Source organism: Notolepis coatsorum (assembly GCF_963971535.1).
Source record: "Notolepis coatsorum genome assembly, chromosome: 1".
Taxonomy (NCBI): domain Eukaryota; kingdom Metazoa; phylum Chordata; class Actinopteri; order Aulopiformes; family Paralepididae; genus Notolepis; species Notolepis coatsorum.
This window is the reverse complement of record NC_140165.1, coordinates 56,282,530-56,302,120: the sequence shown is the minus strand read 5'-3', so window position 1 is coordinate 56,302,120 and position 19,591 is coordinate 56,282,530. Positions and strand designations below refer to the sequence as shown.

Sequence of the window (19,591 nt, the reverse complement as noted above, 5' to 3'; positions counted from 1 at the left end):
ATCAATCAGACCTATCTGTATTATGCACAAATAATTAGATACAAAGAAGTAAAGAAAGAACTAAAAACACAAAAAGAAAACTTCTCCAGCACGGCTGTGGCTGTGGAAGAACGTCATCAATGAGGTTATTTCACTCCTTTCCCCACCCCTGCCCATAATATTGTGGTAATTCTTGAGAGTAGTCTGACCTTCCGCATCTGCGTCTCCCGTTCCCCTCTCCCTCCCCCAGTTACCCACCCAGCCCCCGGGGGTCTCATTCACACCCATACATACCAGGACAGGGAAGGGGGGGGGGGGGATTAGAAAATAGGAATAAAATAACGATAAAAAATAAGGAAGTGCAGTTAGAGGTGTAAAGCTCTATCCTTTCTAAGTCTCTTCATTGATAGTCAGGGTATCGATGTGTTGCAGAAATGGTTGCCAGGTCACTTGGAATGTTTCAAGGGAGCCCTTTAGGGAGAATCTGATTCGCTCAAGCTTAACACAATGTAGTATCTCATGTATCCATCTGTTGTGAGTGGGTGGGGAAGGGTATATCTACTTAAAGAGAATAAGTCTCCTAGCGAGGAGGGGGTGGCTACGTGGCGTAGTGGGCAAGGCGCTCGCCACGAATGCGGAGACGCTGGGATCGCCTGTTCGATCCCAGCGTTCCTCATTGCTTTCAGTTTAGCTGGTCGTTCATACTAATACACATTGGCCGTATTAGGGGGTGGGAAACTGATGGGTGGGGATCGGGCGTTGTGGACAGCGACTCCTACAGGTCGGTTGGTGCGCCTGCGCAGTAGAATCAGGAAGTGTCGGGGGCAGCGTGAGCCTCCCACGCGTTACTCCTCGCCACTGAGAGATCGAGCTGCGCAGGTGAAAAGATGCGACTGCTGTTACCTCAAGTACCGGAGGGGACTTGTGCTATGTATGACTTAGTCCACATTGCAGCCGGCTTGTGGGAGGCAAGAAACAGCGTTCGTGACAGGGGAGGGTTGAATTGGATGATACGAAATTGGGATGGGAGAAAAATATAGAAAAAATGGGAGAGAAAGTGGATACAAAATAAAGTCTCCTAGCGAGGAGGGTAGTAAACGCCACAACTCGTTTTGCAGCCCTAGATATTATCGTAGGGGTATTCGGGATTCCGAAAAAGGCAGTGAGTGGATCTGGGTCTAACGCCACTCCCAGGACCCTACTCAGTGTATCGAATATTGTAGTCCAAAACTCTGTGAGTTTGGGGCACGTCCAAAACATGTGCATATAATCGGCTGGAGATTGTTTACATCTATTACACGCATCCGTTCTATCCGGGTATATCTTTGCTAACCTCGCATTGGTGTAGTGAACTCTATGCAGTATCCTACACTGCAGCAAACTGTGTCTCGCACATATAGAGGAAGTGTGTACCAGGTCTAGTATATGATCCCATTGTTCATCTGTAATGATAATTCCCAGATCCTCGTCCCATTTGGCTTTCAGGGAATCTAAGCAAGTTAGGTTCAACCAAAATATTTTATCATATAAAATTGAGACGAGCCCTTTCCGCCCGGTACCGAGCGATAGGAGAGGGTCAGTCCTAGAGTCTGGAGGACGGCCAGGGAATTGTGGGAATTGGTTTTGAACAAAATGTCTGATCTGAAAAAAACGGAAAAGGTGGGAATTTGGGAGACCAAATTTTTTCGACAATTCTGCAAACGACGAGAACACACCTCCGGAGTAGAGGTCATTAATGGTTAGCAAACCTTTGTTTGCCCAGCTTCTGAATACAGGATCAGAACAGGATGGTAAAAATATGTGATTACGAGAGATTGGAGCTAGCCCTGACGGGAGCGTGTAGGCCAAATTGTTTCCTAAACTGATTCCAGATTTTCAAAGTTTCCGTCACAATTTGGTTCTGAGCCACCTGTTTAATAGGGATCGAAATGGGTAATTGGGATGTTGCCACAGACCAGAGTGAGTACTTTGAAGAGGAGACTTCCATCCGAGCCCATTGGGGTTGGTCTTCTTCCTCCCTCCTGGTCCTCCAGTAAAGGAGTTTGTTTATATTACATGCCCAGTACCAGTAGTAATAGCGAAGATTAAGCAAAGCCAAACCCCCTTCCGATTTGTGAAGTTGCATAATCGTCCTCTTAATATGTGCTCTTTTGTTACCCCACAGTAATGAACCTATAAGTTGATCAATCGAAGTGAAAAAGGCTTTATTAATAAATATTGGTATATGCTGAAAAGCGTATAGAAATCGGGGTAGGACCACCATCTTTATCAGGTTAACCCTTCCCAGAAGCGAGAGGGGGAGAGAGGACCATCTCGTCAGATCTAGCTTAAAGCGGAAAAGTATATTTTTTTAACAAAAAAAAATATATACGGTATATATATTAGAATTTTTATTTTTATTTTTTTACTTATTATTGTTCATTCACGTATATATGTTTAAGGAAACCAACAAACAATTATAATCTTACACATACATGTGAAAAGATATGTAAAAAATAATATATATATATTTTTTTTTCATAAAGATTTATAATATTTTTTTTTTCTCATAGCTACGAGTTACTCACGCCCATCCCTAGTACGCGTCTATACTTTCCGTAGCCGCATTTCTGCAGACCCCTCTCTGATTGGTTGAGCGAAGCCCCTCTCTGATTGGTTTAGCTCATCACGCGGCAAAAGGCGAGCGTAATGTTATCATATCAAGAAGATAAAAAGAAATTGACTACCAGATTCGCGTATAACGTTATTTCGCGTGACAACACAGCCAGCTGTCAGAAACTGTACATTGTAACGTTATATAACATAACGTTATATGTTATTTCGCGTTTTATTCATAACGTTATGCACATTGTAACGTTATAAATAACATAACGTTATGTTATTTCGCGTTCATCTCATGCACCTTGTTGTTTATCCTGTTTCTTTTTCCTCATTATTATATTCAGAGTTAATTATATTGTTTACACTGTCTTTCTTCTATTATAACCCTGCCCATTTGATGTTCCCAAACATTTTGGGAACATCATATTCAGAAAGTATCACAGAGACTTCTATTGACCAAGGAATTAGTTATTATTAGTAAGACACAACATTTCAATCAAACATATAATATGTGTTTCATCATACCAACTGATCCTGGTGTGACAATACCTAACATTTAGATTAACCCAGCTAATGCCTTAACTAGACAGTTACAATGTAACATTTAGATTAACACAGTTAATGCCTAACTAGACAGTTAGAAGAAAGCAGGAAGCTGGACCAGCACTCTCAGATTCAAAGTTTTAATTGCAGCCTGGAACATACATGTTTCGGAACCAATAGTCTGGTGGTCAATGTCACTTCGGATTGCTACAGACTTTACTCCTGTTGGGAAACTATAGCGATGGTCTGTGCTCACCACACGAGCCGGTGTCTACCCCCGAGCTTCATTTTACCAATCAGAGAGGGGCTTCGCTCAACCAATCAGAGAGGGGTCTGCAGAAATGGGCTCAACCAATCAGAGAGGGGTCTGCAGAAATGCGGCTACGGAAAGTATAGACGCCCCTAGTACATACGTACATCTGATTAACACTATTACTCAGTAGTACTAATTTATATATTCTATACCCAATTTAATCACCTGTACATTGTATACTATTGCACTTTACTGTTTACATTTGCACTCTGGTTGGATGCCAAACTTTGTTGTGCTGTACTTGTGCTGCATGATGACAATACATTTGAATCTAATCTAAACGCTGCGAGAATCACCATCACCTCACTTGTCACGCAGCGCAACATTGAAAAGCACAAAGAGATCGACTTTGTCTCTGTGGGCGTTTGGGTGAAGACCAATGAATGAACGTTGTACTACAGACCGGTGGTCATATTCTGTGTGAAGGAAAAACAGTGTTGTGATTCATGAGTGAAAACTAGGGATGTCCGATATTATCGGCCTACCGATATTATCGGCCGATATCGGCATTAAAATGTGATTTTTTTTTTTTTACATTTCAAAGTAAGAACAAATTCAGATTTTTATTTATTGTCAAAAGTATGCATAATGTTGTGTTAATTCCACAACAAGAGATATGTAATGTTAATTACCTGAAATTATTCAATTTTGGGGGGGGGGGGGACCCTGCATATATCGGTATCGGTTGATATCGGTATCGGAAATTAAGAGTTGGACAATATCGGTATATCGGTATCGGTAAAAAAGCCAATATCGAGCATCCCTAGTGAAAACTGAACTTGATATAATGGAATAAACTCACTCACTTTATTTACCTGGTCTACTCCCATTAGGTAGTCAGAGCTCAAGTAGGCCTCAGATAATCAGAGCTCAGGTAGGCCTCAGATAATCAGAGCTCAGGTAGGCCTCAGATAATCAGAGCTCAGGTAGTCAGAGCTCAGGTAGTCAGACCTCAGATAATCAGAGCTCAGGTAGTCAGACCTCAGGTAGTCAGAGCTCAGATAGTCAGAGCTCAGGTAGTCGGCAAGTAAAACTTTATAACTGCATACATCATACCTGGAGCCTCAAGGCAACTTTTGGTCCATAGGATTGTCTATATACTCACTTTATCTCTGTCTCTCTCTATATACGTCTCTCTTTCACACATGCTGTCTTTAGGCTTTGTTGATGCTATTGAGAGACAAATGCAAAATCGGACTTCAAGGTTTTTCCTCTTCATTAACTTTTATTTGGCTCCAAAATGTGAAATATTAAAATGGAATAAATGACAGCCTACAGCGACAGTGAAGGTAGAGGTTAATCGGAAGGTCCTTGAGCAAGACACTTAACCCCTAAGTGCTCCCGATGAGCAGGTTGGCAGTTGGATTGTTGCCTCCGCCATCAGTGTGAGGCATAAGTTGTGAATTGCTTTGGTTAAAAGTGCTACAGTATATAAATGCAGTCCATTTACCATTTAAATCACCACACATAATGTTCTTCTGCCAGCAAGCACAGTGAATATCTTATGATGTTACACAGTTTCCAGTGGATTCGCTTGTGGCCATATCTGGGAATTGTGTTTTAATTCTTTTGTACTAATACAGAATGAATAAAACGCTTGCCTACTTGGGATTCATCGACTGTATGTTTGTTGGATAAAAAATATATTTGCTGAATGGTGGAACTGATCATAAAAAATTGACATTGTGGATTTGCTTGAGATGCTGTATGCATTATGCCTCTCTAGTGCAACTGTTTTCGAAAAGTCTTATACCTGTATGAATGTGGCCATTTTTACTTGAATGTCCTATAGATGTTTTGTTCTGTATGTGGTTTCCACGCCTTGTCCTGCACACTTACTTTATACTCCTGACACATACTACTGGCATGTCATACCCAGGGCTTGACATTAACTTTTTGGCTCACCAGCCACTGTTTTGAATTCTCACATTTTACAATTGAGTCATTTAGCTGAGGCTTTTATCCAAAGCAACTTAGATTGTGAACAGCATGTTACCAGGAGGTACATCTGTGGCAGCTAAGGGTCAGTGGCATTGTTCATCAAATAATATCAAGCTAGACTGTTACACTCTGTGTGCATAGTAGTATAGACATATTAGCAAGATAGGTAGTAGTATTATATTTTATTTCTTTATTATTTCAGATATTGTTTGAAGGTGTTTCTAGTCAACGGCAGAACGTTTTCTAAAAACTATCATTGTTGCACTCAGAAGATGAAGCCTTTCATACAAAGTAGGTTAAAATTTAATATTGAATTTTCATACTTCTTCTAAGACATCAATTCACACCTTCCCAGTTCCCACTTATCTTGACGCTTACAATTCATCCATATTATTAGCTAATCGTACATTCTAATGAGAATATTTCAAAGTTGGGATCAATTCACTTTTTAATTCAAGATGTAGATTTTATTTTAAATATTGTACAAGTTCTGTCATGAAAAGGTTTTACTATCCAACCTAATGACAAGTAAATATGAATGGATGTTCTATCATCAGAAAGTAAACAATTTGTTTTGATTTTAATTTATTGAATTTAAAGTGAATTGATTCCAACCCTATACCATTTTGATAGTTTCATCAATACTACAGCCATCACTCTGTCAGTATACACACAATAATGACAAAATAGTTAGTTACTTGTGCAACAGGTTGCTCTGTAATTCCCATAAACCCACAAGCAGTTAGATGGTAGAAAAACCATCTAGAAAAAGACAATACATGGACAAAACATTACTCTAAAATAAACACTTCTTGTGAAAGTAAAAAAAAGTAAACATGTCAACAATGTTGACAATATGTGTGACATTAGTTCAATATCACTAGTGTCCACATACAAATATAAAAGTCCATACCAAAAGCAGTTTTCCCCTCCAGTGTGTACACCACACCACATGTTTGTCATAAATCGATGAGGATGGGATGCCTGCTTCACCACCGGCGTGCTCACTTTTGGCTGTGAGATGACGGGAGGCGTGCTGTGGTGGGGTTCGTGGGAGCCAGTCTGTGGCGTGCTGATCCTGGGCGACACGTAGGACCTGGGCGATGAAGCGTCTGACGTTAACGACATCGGCGACTGGTTCAACTGCTGGACTTGGGGAGATGTCCAGGTCCAGGTTAGTTACATGGTGGAATCGTCCTCCTCCGAAGGTTCCGATGTGAAATAAGAATCTCCTTCCAGCTCCAGCAGAGCGGGCAGATCAGCCTGCCCCAAGCACATTGGTTCAGTCGTTACTATCTTTCTCTTCAACTTGTTGACAACTTTCTGCTGCTGGGAGTCTTTCTGTTTCAGACTGGCAATTTCCCTCCACAAAGCCTCGTTCTCGTGTTTAATAGAGATGTAATAGGCTTGGATGTTCTCCTGTTTTCCCTTCATCAGCTGAACATCACTGAGGATCTTAGACACCTCCTCAGGAAACAGCTCATCCTGCTTCAGATTGGACACATTGGTGACTTTGCGTTTGATGTTCTCCAGCAGCTGATCTTGTCCTCTGATGAAATAAGGATGTTGGTACTCTGTGTCGTCTTTCTCCAGTTTCACAAGAACCCCATCCTCGATGTGGACCACCTTACGGAATCCATATATGTTGAGTTGTCGTACGAAGCTGGCCATGTTCTTGTGCTTGAAAAACTTTGGAAGAACCTCCTTGGAGAAGCGACCCTGGTCAAATACATGAAAACTAGTTCCATTTGGGCTCCAGCAGATGAGAGGGTCAGTTTCTGGGTCTTCCACCAGTGTCCAAAGTTTGGTCAGAAAAGCTGGAACGCTGCTGCGGCTAACGACCAAATCAAATCAAATCAAATTTATTTGTAAGGCCCGATAACACACGTTAATGTCCCCATGGGCCGGATACGTCTTCTTTAAACAAGTCAAGAAGAAACATAACAATAAGTCAAGAACAAAACAAGAACACCATAAAGTCCAACAAATTTAAAATAAATGCTAAATGAATGAATGAATGCAATACAATACAATAAACCTCAAGATGGGTTGTCCGCAGAGGAGGAGAGAGAGGAGGTGTCAGGAGGAGAGAGCGGTGTCTCAGGAGGAGAGATGAGGTGTCTTCACCTCCCAGGATCCTATCGCCTCTTGGTACCACCGAAAGCTGTCGCAGTATGGGTTCCAGAGCTGAAGGGCTGAGGGACATGAGGTCTGGGGTTGTTGTAGTTGGTGTAGCTATGAGGCTGGCCCCTCTGGCTACCAAACAGGTATCCCAGCATGCCTCCTGTTCCCAGGCCTGTCCAGAAGCCACCTCCTGTCCCTGAGCCTGGCACAGCATGGCCTCCTGGGTAATGCGGTCCATGGGTGAAGTTACTGTGGAAGCCATAGCATGGGTTAGCACCGGCACAGCCTGGCAAGGACGGGCCGGGTGAATACTTTCGACAACAAATGTTTGTTTCCGCGTTCGAGTTTTGCGCTCTGATTGGCCAGGTCATGTGACATGTGCGCGTCAATTGTGGGACAGCAAGTTCTGCGCCTATTTCCGGGTCTAACAGCCTGCAAACTACCTGCCGTTCTATCGCCATGCTCTAAGACAAACTCTAACCTTAACCAACTTCGAAAGAGTTCCGAAGCTTAACCGTCGAAAGAAGGGCAGGCGTTCTATCGCCATGCTCTAAGACAAACTCTAACCTTAACCAACTTCGAAAGAGTGCCTAAGCTTAACCAGTGTAGAAACTTGCGGTCCCACGATTGGCGCACATGTCACATGACCAGAAACGCGCGGGCCAATCAGAGACGCGGAAACAAACATTTGTTGTCGAAAGTATTCAGGCTGCCGGGCCAGTGAAGTCAGGTCTGAAGCCTGGGGGCGGGGGTCCTGTGGCGAATCCATGGCGATTATCTCCAGCATCCCCCTCCTGTCCCCCCTGGGCCGTGTTCCCACTGAGGAAGAGCTTGTAGATGCCGTAGCCTAGCAACAGTAGCACGTCAACTCCCCAGAGGCTGCCGGAACCCTCGCTCGCCAATGGCTCCTGGTTGCCATGGTAATGCTTTTTACCGGAGGAACCACCGAAGAAACTTGAGGCATATTCTCCAAAAGCTCCAAAGCCCTTGGAGCCGTGGTGGGAGCCGCCCTGCCTGTGCTTCCCCTCCTGGGTGAGTTCCAAGGTGAACTCCAGCCCACAGGAGCCCTTCAGGACGTAGGGGTCGTCTGGATGATTGTACCCCTCACAGCTGACCTCCACCTGGCCCAAGCGGAACGCCATGTCCATGTCAGTCTTACATTCCCACTGAGCATCCACGCCATCCGACCCCTTGTTGTGACACTGCACGACCTCGGGAGCGAACGCCCCACAGCCTGCAGATCCGCCGACACACTGCAGCTGAGGGATGGGGCTGGAGCGGCGCGCCGTGGTGTAACGACCGCGGTACAACGTCAACACCTGCACGTCACGCAGCAGCACACTGCCAGGACCTTCATTCCAACTGTTGACGAGGCCCACGAAGAAGAATAAAGGTACAAGAACCAGAATCATCTTGACCAAACCTCCAGATCCACCGCCGTGAAACTCCATGCTCCCAAAACGACAGGGATACAATAAAACAAAGCCAACGTTCACAAGTCGACAGTCTGAGTTAGTTAGTTAGCTCTCTGCTAATGTAGTACTGTTTCAAGATGCACAATGAGATCTTCTTCTTCTTCTTCTTATTTGAATTTCCGGCAGAGTAGACTTCTTCTTCTTCTTCTTATTTGAATTTCCGGCAGTGTAGACGCATCGTGGCGTATTACTGCCCTCCGCAATTATTTTGATGGTCTCTTCTTCTTCTTTCTTGGCGTATTTCTTCCCTCCTCAGTTCTTATACTACACTAGTGGTGTGCCATATTTAGGCCTCTGGTAAACCATATTTTGATTGTTTACCCTCTTCTTCTTCTCATCTTCTTCTTCTTCTTCTTCTTATTTGAATTTCCGGCAGTGTAGACGCATCGTGGCGTATTACTGCCCTCCACAATTCTTGCTTCGTCCACACTTGAGAAAGTTTACACTCCTCTTCTTCTTCTTCTCATCTTCAAAACACATTTCTATCGTCTCTGTCTCCTTCTTCTCTGCTCCTCTTGTCATAGAGAATTGTTGAATATATATATAGAACACAAATGTTCTAGAATGTTCTATTATGACATCATACTGTGACATCACAAATGTTCTAGAATGTTCTATTATGACATCATACTGTGACATCACAAATGTTCTAGAATGTTCCCTGTGTAGGGATGGGCATTTTAAATAAAAAATCCAGATTGATTGTTCGCATATACTCGATTGATCGTGTATTACTCAAAGTATATTTTTTAACAAAAAAATTATATATAGGATATTAGATTATTATTATAATTTTTTGTTCATTCACGTATATATGTTTAAGGAAACCAACAAACAGTTATAATCTTACACATACATGTGAAAAGATATGTAAAAAAGAAAATTAGATATATATTTTCATAAAAATGTATAATTTCAGGGCGGCTACGTGGTGCAGTGGGAAAGGCACTCACCATGAATGCTGGAAACGCTGGGTTTGCCTGTTCGAGACCAGCGCTCCACATTGCTTTCAGTTTAGCTGGTCGTCCGTACTAATACACATTGGCAGTATTAGGGGGTGGGAAACTGATGGGTGGGGATCGGGCGTTGTGGACAGTGACTCCCACAGGTCGGTTGGTGCGCCTGCGCAGTAGAATCGGAAGCGATGGGGCGGCGCCCGTCCAAAGCGCAGACCCCTGACGCTGAAAGATCGCGCCGCGCAGGTGAAAAGATGCGACTGCTGTTACCTCGAGTATCTGAGGGGACTCGTGCTATGTATGACTTAGTCCACATTGCAGCCGGCTTGTGGGAGGCAAGAAACAGCGTTCGAGACAGGGGAGGGTTGAATTGGATGATACGAAATTGGGGTGGGAGAAAAATAGAAAATGGGAGAAAAAGTGGATAAAAATAAAAAAATTATAATTTCGATTAAATTTCTTTTTTAATTCATAGCTACGATTACTCACGCCCATCCCTAGTCTAGTGTGTTCATTAGATGGGTGAAATCCTCTTTCAGTGCCTCTGTGCCTGTTTTCTTAGGCAGTTAGCCTCTGGTATGCGTGCCATTAGCGTTAGCCACGCTTCTAGGCCTCTTTGCTTTTGGAAAGAATGATACAAAAAAAAATATTACAAAAGAAAATTACATTATAATATATATATATATTTTTTTGCATTCGACTAAGAAGTTGGCAGTCGACTACGGCTCCTTTCAATCGATTAGTCCAGTGGTTCCCAAAGTCGGGGTCGCGACCCAAAGGTGGGCCGCGAGCAGCCACGGGTGGGCCGCGAGATGATTAAAAAAAAATAAAAAATCATTTTTTTATTTTTTTTTATTTATAATTTTTTTAATTTTTTTGTCAGGCCACTGAACTTAGAAGCAGGCCAGGACAGTGTTTCTAGTTGTATTCTATTCTATTGTATTCTAAAATGTGACTATATGGTTTTATATTAACTTAATAAATAAACAAAAACAAAAAAATCTACTTATTTCAACGAACATTTCAAACTAAATAACAGATTATGCACATAAAACGCTGAAAACAACCGAAGCAACAATAGTATTTTAATGAGGCTATTATTATTATCATTATTATTTTGCAACAAGTTAGCCCTCTCATAAATTGCACATATAAATGAATAACTAACTTGAACTAACGTAATAGGATTGACGATGTGCATTGGGCCGCGGCTCTCTGACGCCTTATTTTCTGGGTCCTGGCCTGAAAAGTTTCGGAACCCCTGGATTAGTCGACTATTAGACTAATAGGGGTCAGCCCTATTGATGACCATATAGTCATAATTTCCATTGACAAAATTAACACTGGTCGCCAGTTGTCCAATGATCTCTGACATGTCTCTCGTTTCGTCGTCTTTTTTTCCCCCAGGATATCTTTGATTGGTGAAAGTTGTTGCAGTTAAAAGAAAGAAACTCTAGCCAAACGAATTCAGTGAGGTTTCAACAAAGCATGCATGTAGCCTTTCAAACAAGGCTACAAGAGGGAATAGACATCAAGTATCTACTAGAAATTGTCCATGACCATACACTGCTCATGTGCTGCATGTAAGAATACCATGGGTGTTGTTGGAATTAGCATTCTAACTAAGGGGTAGAAGGAACGCTCTTCAATATAAAGTGTATTCCACAGGGAGCACTGTGCCAGAATGTCTACGACCACCTACCTTATTAGTTGTAACTCACTTGTAACTGTAAACATTTGTTTGAATGTCTTTTAAGCCCTCCGCACACAACACAACATGTCCCCTTGTCTCTAATGGTCTCTGCATGTTTGTTTCTCTTCCACCTGACATTCCGCCCGTGTTCCTCCCAGGGGCCAACATCCTGCGGGACTCGGTGGGCAACGTGAAGCTGGGGGACTTTGGCGCCAGCCGGCGGTTACAGACCATCTGTCTGTCAGGAACAGGCATCAAGTCGGTGACCGGCACCCCCTACTGGATGAGCCCGGAGGTCATCAGCGGAGAGGGGTATGGCAGGAAGGCCGACATCTGGTGAGAATGCTTTCATCAAAGCCTCTGCGACGTCTAAAGTTGTGTAGGAGTCACAGCACTGGCACGTTGTTTCTCCAGTGTCGAAATCTGCTCTCTGAAAACACTGGCTCTATGGGCAGGTTCTCTGGAAATCTACCCAGGACAGAGGCTGAGCTGGTTGGAAAACCCCCCCAGACTAATCAAGTGTGTGTGGGGGTGGGGGGGGGGGGTTATAATATTTAATAAAATATCTGGTACACTGTGTGACCCAGATTTAATGGTTTTCTCAAAGGAACACACCAACATTATGTGAAATGTTCTTACCATCTTCTCCAGAGTCAGACGATAAGATAGATACCAATTTCCCCTCTGTGCGGTCAGTAGAAAGCTATCCAGCTGCTAGCTAGCCTAGTTTAGCCCTAATTAATGGAAGTGGATACGGACCGGCTAGCCTAGCTGTTGGCCAAAAACACCTCCTTCGGGAGTTTTAATCAAGGCTAGTGGCCGGATAGCTTTTCTACTGAATGCACAGAGAGGAAATGTCCCATAATGTCGGCGTGCCCCATTAAGGTTTAGACACGTTGCAATGTTGGTAAAGTCCTACTACCAAGTATTGAGGTTAACGCCACTCCTCTTGTCTTTTAGGAGCGTGGGCTGCACCGTTGTGGAAATGCTGACTCAGCGCCCCCCCTGGGCCGAGTACGAGGCCATGGCGGCCATCTTTAAGATCGCCACGCAGCCCACCAACCCTGTGCTGCCCGGCCATGTGTCGGACCACAGCCGCGACTTCCTCAAGCGCATCTTTGTGGAGACGAAGCAGCGGCCATCCGCTGACGAGCTCCTGAGGCACATCTTCGTACATTAAGCCCGAGCCCCCGGCTGAACTGCCAGACATGGCCTTAACCTGATCGGGTTCCCCCCTCCCCCCCGTCTCTGACCCCCCCCTCCCTCCCCCAGCCCTTCCGGCTCCACCACACAGGAACCCCCACTGGACCAGACTTTTAGGGAGGATCTAACGAACGGGGAAGGAGGCGCGTGGGGAGGCGACGGGGTCGGGGACCGCTCCTGGCTCTCTGTTTTCAGGAGACTGCCCATTGGAGGACATGAACGTTTTACTTTAGGCAAAGTTGCACCTTAATTTCACAGAGAAGGGGTAAGTGCTTCCCCTTAAAAGATGAGAAGAACTCTTTGAAAAATTTCTCCTTTTTTATGTTTGTACGATTTCTCTCCTGCAATGTCCTTTTTTTTTTTTTTTTGTGAGACTATTCTGTGTTCTGGACCTACATGGAGATTTAATCTGGAGCCCCCACCTCCCCCCGACCAGGAATGTACTGCTGCAGAAACCCAGACACGCTGCTAAATATATATATATACACAGAACCCCCTAATTATAAGACAGGACGCAGAGAACACTCCCTCACAAACACACAGCTGTCACTGTTCCAGGTCTGGATCGATGGTATCGCCACATCATTTTGGGGGGCGTGTTATTTTCAACCTACTTGGAGTACCAGGGAGGGCGAAGTTTGTCACATAGGACACGGTAATGGATGCCAGAAAACCGAACAGGGCAGTAATTCAATAATATAGTTTATCGTCTTTAAAAAAAAAAAAAATCATGGGATCATATCGTGATGATATCGTGGTACACAATTCTGTTGTGTAGATCATAACAAGAAGCACATATTAATTTCAACGTCTCATGAAATGAGGTGTGAAATATTTGAGGGAATATCATTTGAAAACTAGAATTTTCACTTGATGCCACTACGTTAATATGTAGTCTCGTTAGATGAACATCAGGTTGATTTGATATGTGATATTGCGTACATGAGCAGCTATAGGGATCGCTAAAAAATATTTCCTTACGATTACCGGTATGTTAATTTCTGTCCGTATCGCCCCCCGGCCCTACCAGGAAGTTCATACAACCAGAGAAGACATTTGGAAGTGAATCTTCTGTGATTTGACAACCTCCCCCCGACGCGGGTCTCGACTGTCGCGACGCGGGTCTCGACTGTCCCGACGCGGGTCTCGACTGTCCCGACGCGGGTCTCGACTGTCCCGACGCGGGTCTCTACTGTCCCGACGCGGGTCTCGACTGTCCCGACGCGGGTCTCGACTGTCCCGACGCGGGTCTCGACTGTCCCGACGCGGGTCTCGACTGTCCCGACGCGGGTCTCGACTGTCCCGACGCGGGTCTCGACTCCCGACGCGGGTCTCGACTGTCCCGACGCGGGTCTCGACTGTCCCGACGCGGGTCTCGACTGTCCCGACGCGGGTCTCGACTGTCCCGACGCGGGTCTCGACTGTCCCGACGCGGGTCTCGACTGTCCCGACGCGGGTCTCGACTGTCCCGACGCGGGTCTCGACTCCCGACGCGGGTCTCGACTGTCCCGACGCGGGTCTCGACTGTCCCGACGCGAGTCTCGACTGTCCCGACGCACTGAGCCCCACTCACCTGGTCCTCCCAAGCAGGTTATTACGACCAGCTGAAAATGTATTTTCAAATACCGCTTTTACCCAACAGCTCAGTCGCTCTCCCCTCCCGTATAGCTGCACATCCCCTCGTCACATCGACCCACAAGGTCCACTTTCACTGTCCAGAACTAGATCCAGGTGCTTTGCTGTTCCCAGCCCCCCCCCCCCCCCCCCTTTTCGTTTCCTGCAGCCAGCCTGTCTGTCTCTGCTGAAGTGTCTGTCTGTCAGGTTGCCCTCCCCTTCCTCCCTCATCTTCGTTCTTAGCCGTGTGCCTTTTTTTTAATGTATGTATTTATTTTGAACAGCAGCGTAAACAGGAACATGTCTTTGAGTTTTCCGAAATGTCTGCCTGTGTTGTTGCATCTGTTGAAGGAGTTCCACCTGGTGTTGTTCTACTGCCTTCACTCCGTTAGGCCTCCGCCGGTCCGGCTGATCTCAGGTCAGCCCCCGCCGCCAGTTGTTTGCCTTCTTCTGTAACGGTTAACCCAACGCCTAGCACTTGAGTGGCAGTCATGGTCAACGCGACCGAACCTGAAACTCGCTCGGTGGGATCATCTTCTCTTTCAGCCTCCAGAAGTGGAACATCGGCTGACTATCTCAATACTCTGAATAGTGATTGGTTTGGCAAGTCGGACCTGAAGGTTCATGCTGCGTACCAGACCTGAAGGTTCGTGCTGCGTACCAGACCTGAAGGTTCGTGCTGCGTACCAGACCTGAAGGTTCGTGCTGCGTACCAGACCTGAAGGTTCGTGCTGCGTACCAGACCTGAAGGTTCGTGCTGCGTACCAGACCTGAAGGTTCGTGCTGCGTACCAGACCTGAAGGTTCGTGCTGCGTACCAGACCTGAAGGTTTGTGCTGCGTACCAGACCTGAAGGTTCGTGCTGCGTACCAGACCTGAAGGTTCGTGCTGCGTACCGCCTACCAGATCACGCCAGTGCGGCGTCAGGACATTAGCCTCGACGCAGGAAGCCACATCAACGTCTGTAGTTGTAGTGTCCTCTGCAATTCCTTCACATTTCAGACGTTCTCTCCTGGTGTTAAACTTCCAATAGTTTCAAACTAGTCCAAAGAATAATCTGGAGGCTCGGGCAGAACCTCATGAATGTGTTCAGACGGTGTTTACTCATCATGGTGCTCTCTGGAGGCAGAAGGTGTGTTGAAATGGAAGAACAATTAATAGATTAAAAAAACGTTATTGTGTTGGTTACATCACGATAAAATATAGAAGAGAACATGAGGTCCACATTTGTTGAACAGAGAACAGTGGCTAACAAAAACGCCACAGACACCATGGTGTTTCAGCCCAGTGGCTAACAAACGCCTCAAACACCAAGGTGTTTCAGACCAGTGGCTAACAAACGCCACAAACACCAAGGTGTTTCAGACCAGTGGCTAACAAACGCCACAAACACCATGGTGTTTCAGCCAGACAGCCTTCATCCTAGTTTCAAACTAGTGCTCTTAAAATGGATGCTAAATGGTAATATGAGCTACTTGAGTTGGGGGAAGCAGCCGTTGTGAGGTAGGAGTGTTGAGTAGAGTATAGTGTTGGTACTGCTCCATATGATTCGCCCTCCAGAGCTGTTCAGTGCCTGCCACCCTCTCTGGTCCCAGAAGCGTTTTCTATGTGGCCATTGATTTTAATCTTAATCAGCAACATAGAAACCCACTGCATCTATGATTGTAAAGCAGGTGGTTTTTTTGTTGTCGCCCGTTAGAAACTGCAATTTGATACAAGGTTGAAAACATAGCTAATTCTCGCTGTGTTATTTTTATATTGAATAGATGCAAATGCTTTACGATTTCAGAATTGTGAGTTTCTATGTGTCATATTAAAAAGATATATATATAGAAAGAAGAGAAAACCTGTCTATAACCAGAGGGGGGTGGGGACTGTACATGGCTGGGAAAGAAGCTCCCCATTTATTGGCCAGAGGTCTGCTGTATGACAGGGTCCTAGTGCTGTCAGTTTTGGCGCTAATTTCATTTCACTGGCCAGTTAGCCTAAAACAACTCTGTTGTTAAACCCCGCCCTCTTTTTTGATTGGAGGATCAAAAAAGAGGGCTGGGTTTGAGACGGGTCAATAGCTGCTTGTTTATCAACCAACAATCCCATTGGTACATTCCCTGTAAGATTTGGGTAATATAGTTTGCTACATTATTGACTCATCAGCATACAGGAATACTCAACATGATCTAGTTACTTGGGTACAGTGAGCGAGTGGCTCCTAAGATGGTGGTACCATTACAATGTGTCTCTGGGTTTCCTGGACATTCTCACTTTCTGTGACAGGAGGTTAGGATTGTCATACTCGCAGGAAAACTTGTTGCAGGACAAAAGGCGTTAAATGTAAAGCACTTCTATAGGAAATACATTCTCGGTACGTCGTTTATTACGTCATTGGTACATAGAATTGGAATCGGCTTGAATTCTGCTCACCCCCGTGGATGGAAGTATGTTGTGCAGACCGTCACCGTACTGCTCAAAAGTTAGCCTAACCTAACGGTTGGGTATGTTCATGGCTAAAAGCTAGCCTAACCTCCTAACGGTTGGGTATGTTCATGGCTAAAAGCTAGCCTAACCTCCTAACGGTTGGGTATGTTCATGGCTAAAAGCTAGCCTAACCTCCTAACGGTTGGGTATGTTCATGGCTAAAAGCTACTTTAAGCTAGTCTAACCTCCTAATGGTTGGGTACGTTCATGGCTAAAAGCTAGCCTAACCTAACGGTTTGGGTATGTTCATGGCTAAAAGCTAGCCTAACCTCCTAACGGTTTGGGTACGTTCATGGCTAAAAGCTAGTCTAACCTCCTAATGGTTGGGTTCATTCATGGCTAAAAGCTAGCCTAACCTCCTAATGGTTGGGTATGTTCATGGCTAAAAGCTAGCCTAACCTCCTAACGGTTGGGTATGTTCATGGCTAAAAGCTAGCCTAACCTCCTAACGGTTGGGTATGTTCATGGCTAAAAGCTACTTTAAGCTAGTCTAACCTAATGGTTGGGTATGTTCATGGCTAAAAGCTAGCCTAACCTCCTAACGGTTTGGGTACGTTCATGGCTAAAAGCTAGTCTAACCTCCTAATGGTTGGGTTCATTCATGGCTAAAAGCTAGCCTAACCTCCTAATGGTTGGGTACGTTCATGGCTAAAAGCTAGCCTAACCTCCTAACGGTTTGGGTACGCGCATGGCTAAAATCTAGCCTAACCTCCTAACAGTTGGCTACGTTCATTCAAATTCCTCAGCATAACAACTCCAGCTGTCATGTGCCTGTCACTTTTGTTTTGTGTGCTTATATCCGTTGCACTGCACTGTGTCCTTCTATATCACTGTACAGCCTCCGTCACCTCTCTCCAAGGTTCAATCTGTGTGTTCTCCTCTGCTCATCGGGTATAGATTTGCAAGAAAACAAACACAATTTTCTTTTATTAATTCCTTAAGTAAGGTTCCAATGAATGGAAACCAGTATATTGCCACCGTCTGGTGGAAAAACCTCCTTAACACGACAAAAGTTGACTTTTCAGGAAATGAGGAATAGCAGAACTTATCGTCAGATCAACACATGGTTTTCAATGCCCAGAGCTTAGAGCAGGTAAAAGTGAGCCTTCAGCCCCTAGCCCAGAGCTTAGAGCAGGTAAAAGTGAGCCTTCAGCCCCTAGCCCCCAGAGCTTAGAGCAGGTAAAAGTGAGCCTTCAGCTCCTAGCCCTCAGAGCTTAGAGCAGGTAAAAGTGAGCCTTCAGCCCCTAGCCCACAGAGCTTAGAGCAGGTAAAAGTGAGCCTTCAGCCCCTAGCCCCCAGAGCTTAGAGCAGGTAAAAGTGAGCCTTCAGCCCCTAGCCCCCAGAGCTTAGAGCAGGTAAAAGTGAGCATTCAGCCCCTAGCCCACAGCGTTTGGAAAATTAATTAATTAAAATTAAAATTAATTGAAGATACGACAGAAATGACCATTTAAAATGTTAGAGCATTCATTCTCAGTTACTTGTTTAAAATTCACATTGACACCCTTCAAATTCTAAAAGGAACGTTAAAGAAAATGGGAGAAAAGTTCAACTTTGGAGCAATATTTAGCCCCTTTTCCGGTAAGCTAGTATGACATGTTTGGTATCAATGGAATCCTCTCAAAGTTTAGTTTCATATGATTAGCTGAGAAACTGAGCCGGCTACGACCTTCTAAAGACGGTCATCATGTTAATGACTGATGACCCACTGTAATTTTCAGAGGGTTAAAAGTAGGCCAAGTTCATTAACAGAGGAGAATAATTCCAACTATAAGATCACGGTGATCAATGAGTCCTATTGGAAGATATGGTTCTATGAGATATAAATGATGTTAGAAATGGGCACCAATAGTTTAATTACATTTAAATAACTACATGGCATTATTTAAATGAGACAATTACACCTAAAAGATTATATCTGCTTGACTTGTTTTATTCAATGCGTTAGTGATTCGATCTTCAAAAAAAACTTTTGTGTCTTATATTCGGGGCAATGCCGTAATTGGTAACTCATTAGCACATGTTTAGGGGCACGTTTGAGTTGAGCTACGTTCTCCAGCGTGACCTGAGCAGCTCCGCCACTGTGTTCTCCCACACAGCAGCACCTAACCACTGAACAACACGACGTGACGGGTCTCTCTTTGAAAGTGAGTCGAGGCCCACCCTGACAGACGGCTCCCCAGCCTGACGTTAAAGGGTTGTTCTCTTTCTTTGCTCTATTTCTTACTTGGCAACGATGATGTCGATCCTCTCTCGGCACAATCCATGCCGTTCCTCCCACTATCTCTCTGGATAGTTTAGCCACAAACCAGTGCAACGTCAATGTGGTTGAGCTCCTGTCTGTACAGGCTGACTGAGGCTCGCTGAGATTTACTTTGTGTACAGACGGGAGCTCGACCCATCGATTTGCATTGGGTTCGTGGCGAACTTGGCTAGAATGAGGCGTGGATTGTTGCTGAGAAAGGAATCTGCATCAACATCTTCACTGGTAACAAACAGGGGCCAGGGTTCCAAAAATCACGTTCCCTTTTTAAGAGTGTCTTGAGTTCCTGTGGCCAAGACGCTGCGGTCGCCATTCCAACCAAAAACATCCCAGAAGCAAACGGGCAGGTCGGTCCCCTCGAGCGGTGGGACCGTCAGCACAACGCCGCCCCCTGGTGGTACAGTTCCACGAGAGA

General features: G+C 44.9%; 2 protein-coding genes across 2 annotated transcripts in view; one reads left to right on the top strand and one right to left on the bottom strand.

Annotated features, from left to right (window-relative positions):
• The window catches only part of map3k2 (mitogen-activated protein kinase kinase kinase 2), a 69,787-nt gene extending 55,797 nt beyond the window's left edge, over window positions 1-13,990 (top strand). Inside the window, exons 16-17 of the mRNA XM_084332315.1 lie at window positions 11,784-11,961; window positions 12,586-13,990. Of these exons, the coding sequence (XP_084188441.1) occupies window positions 11,784-11,961; window positions 12,586-12,805 (398 nt within the window). The 3' untranslated portion in view covers window positions 12,806-13,990. The remainder of the gene's footprint in view (window positions 1-11,783; window positions 11,962-12,585) is intronic.
• Window positions 7,436-8,952, bottom strand: LOC311238730 (store-operated calcium entry-associated regulatory factor-like; the record flags this gene model as incomplete). The annotated part of the gene is made up of 2 exons (XM_084326903.1): window positions 7,436-7,812; window positions 8,215-8,952. The coding sequence occupies 2 exons, from the start codon at window positions 8,950-8,952 to the stop codon at window positions 7,516-7,518; spliced, it is 1,035 nt and encodes a 344-aa protein (XP_084183029.1). The 3' UTR covers window positions 7,436-7,515.
• Window positions 13,991-19,591: the final 5,601 nt, after the last annotated feature.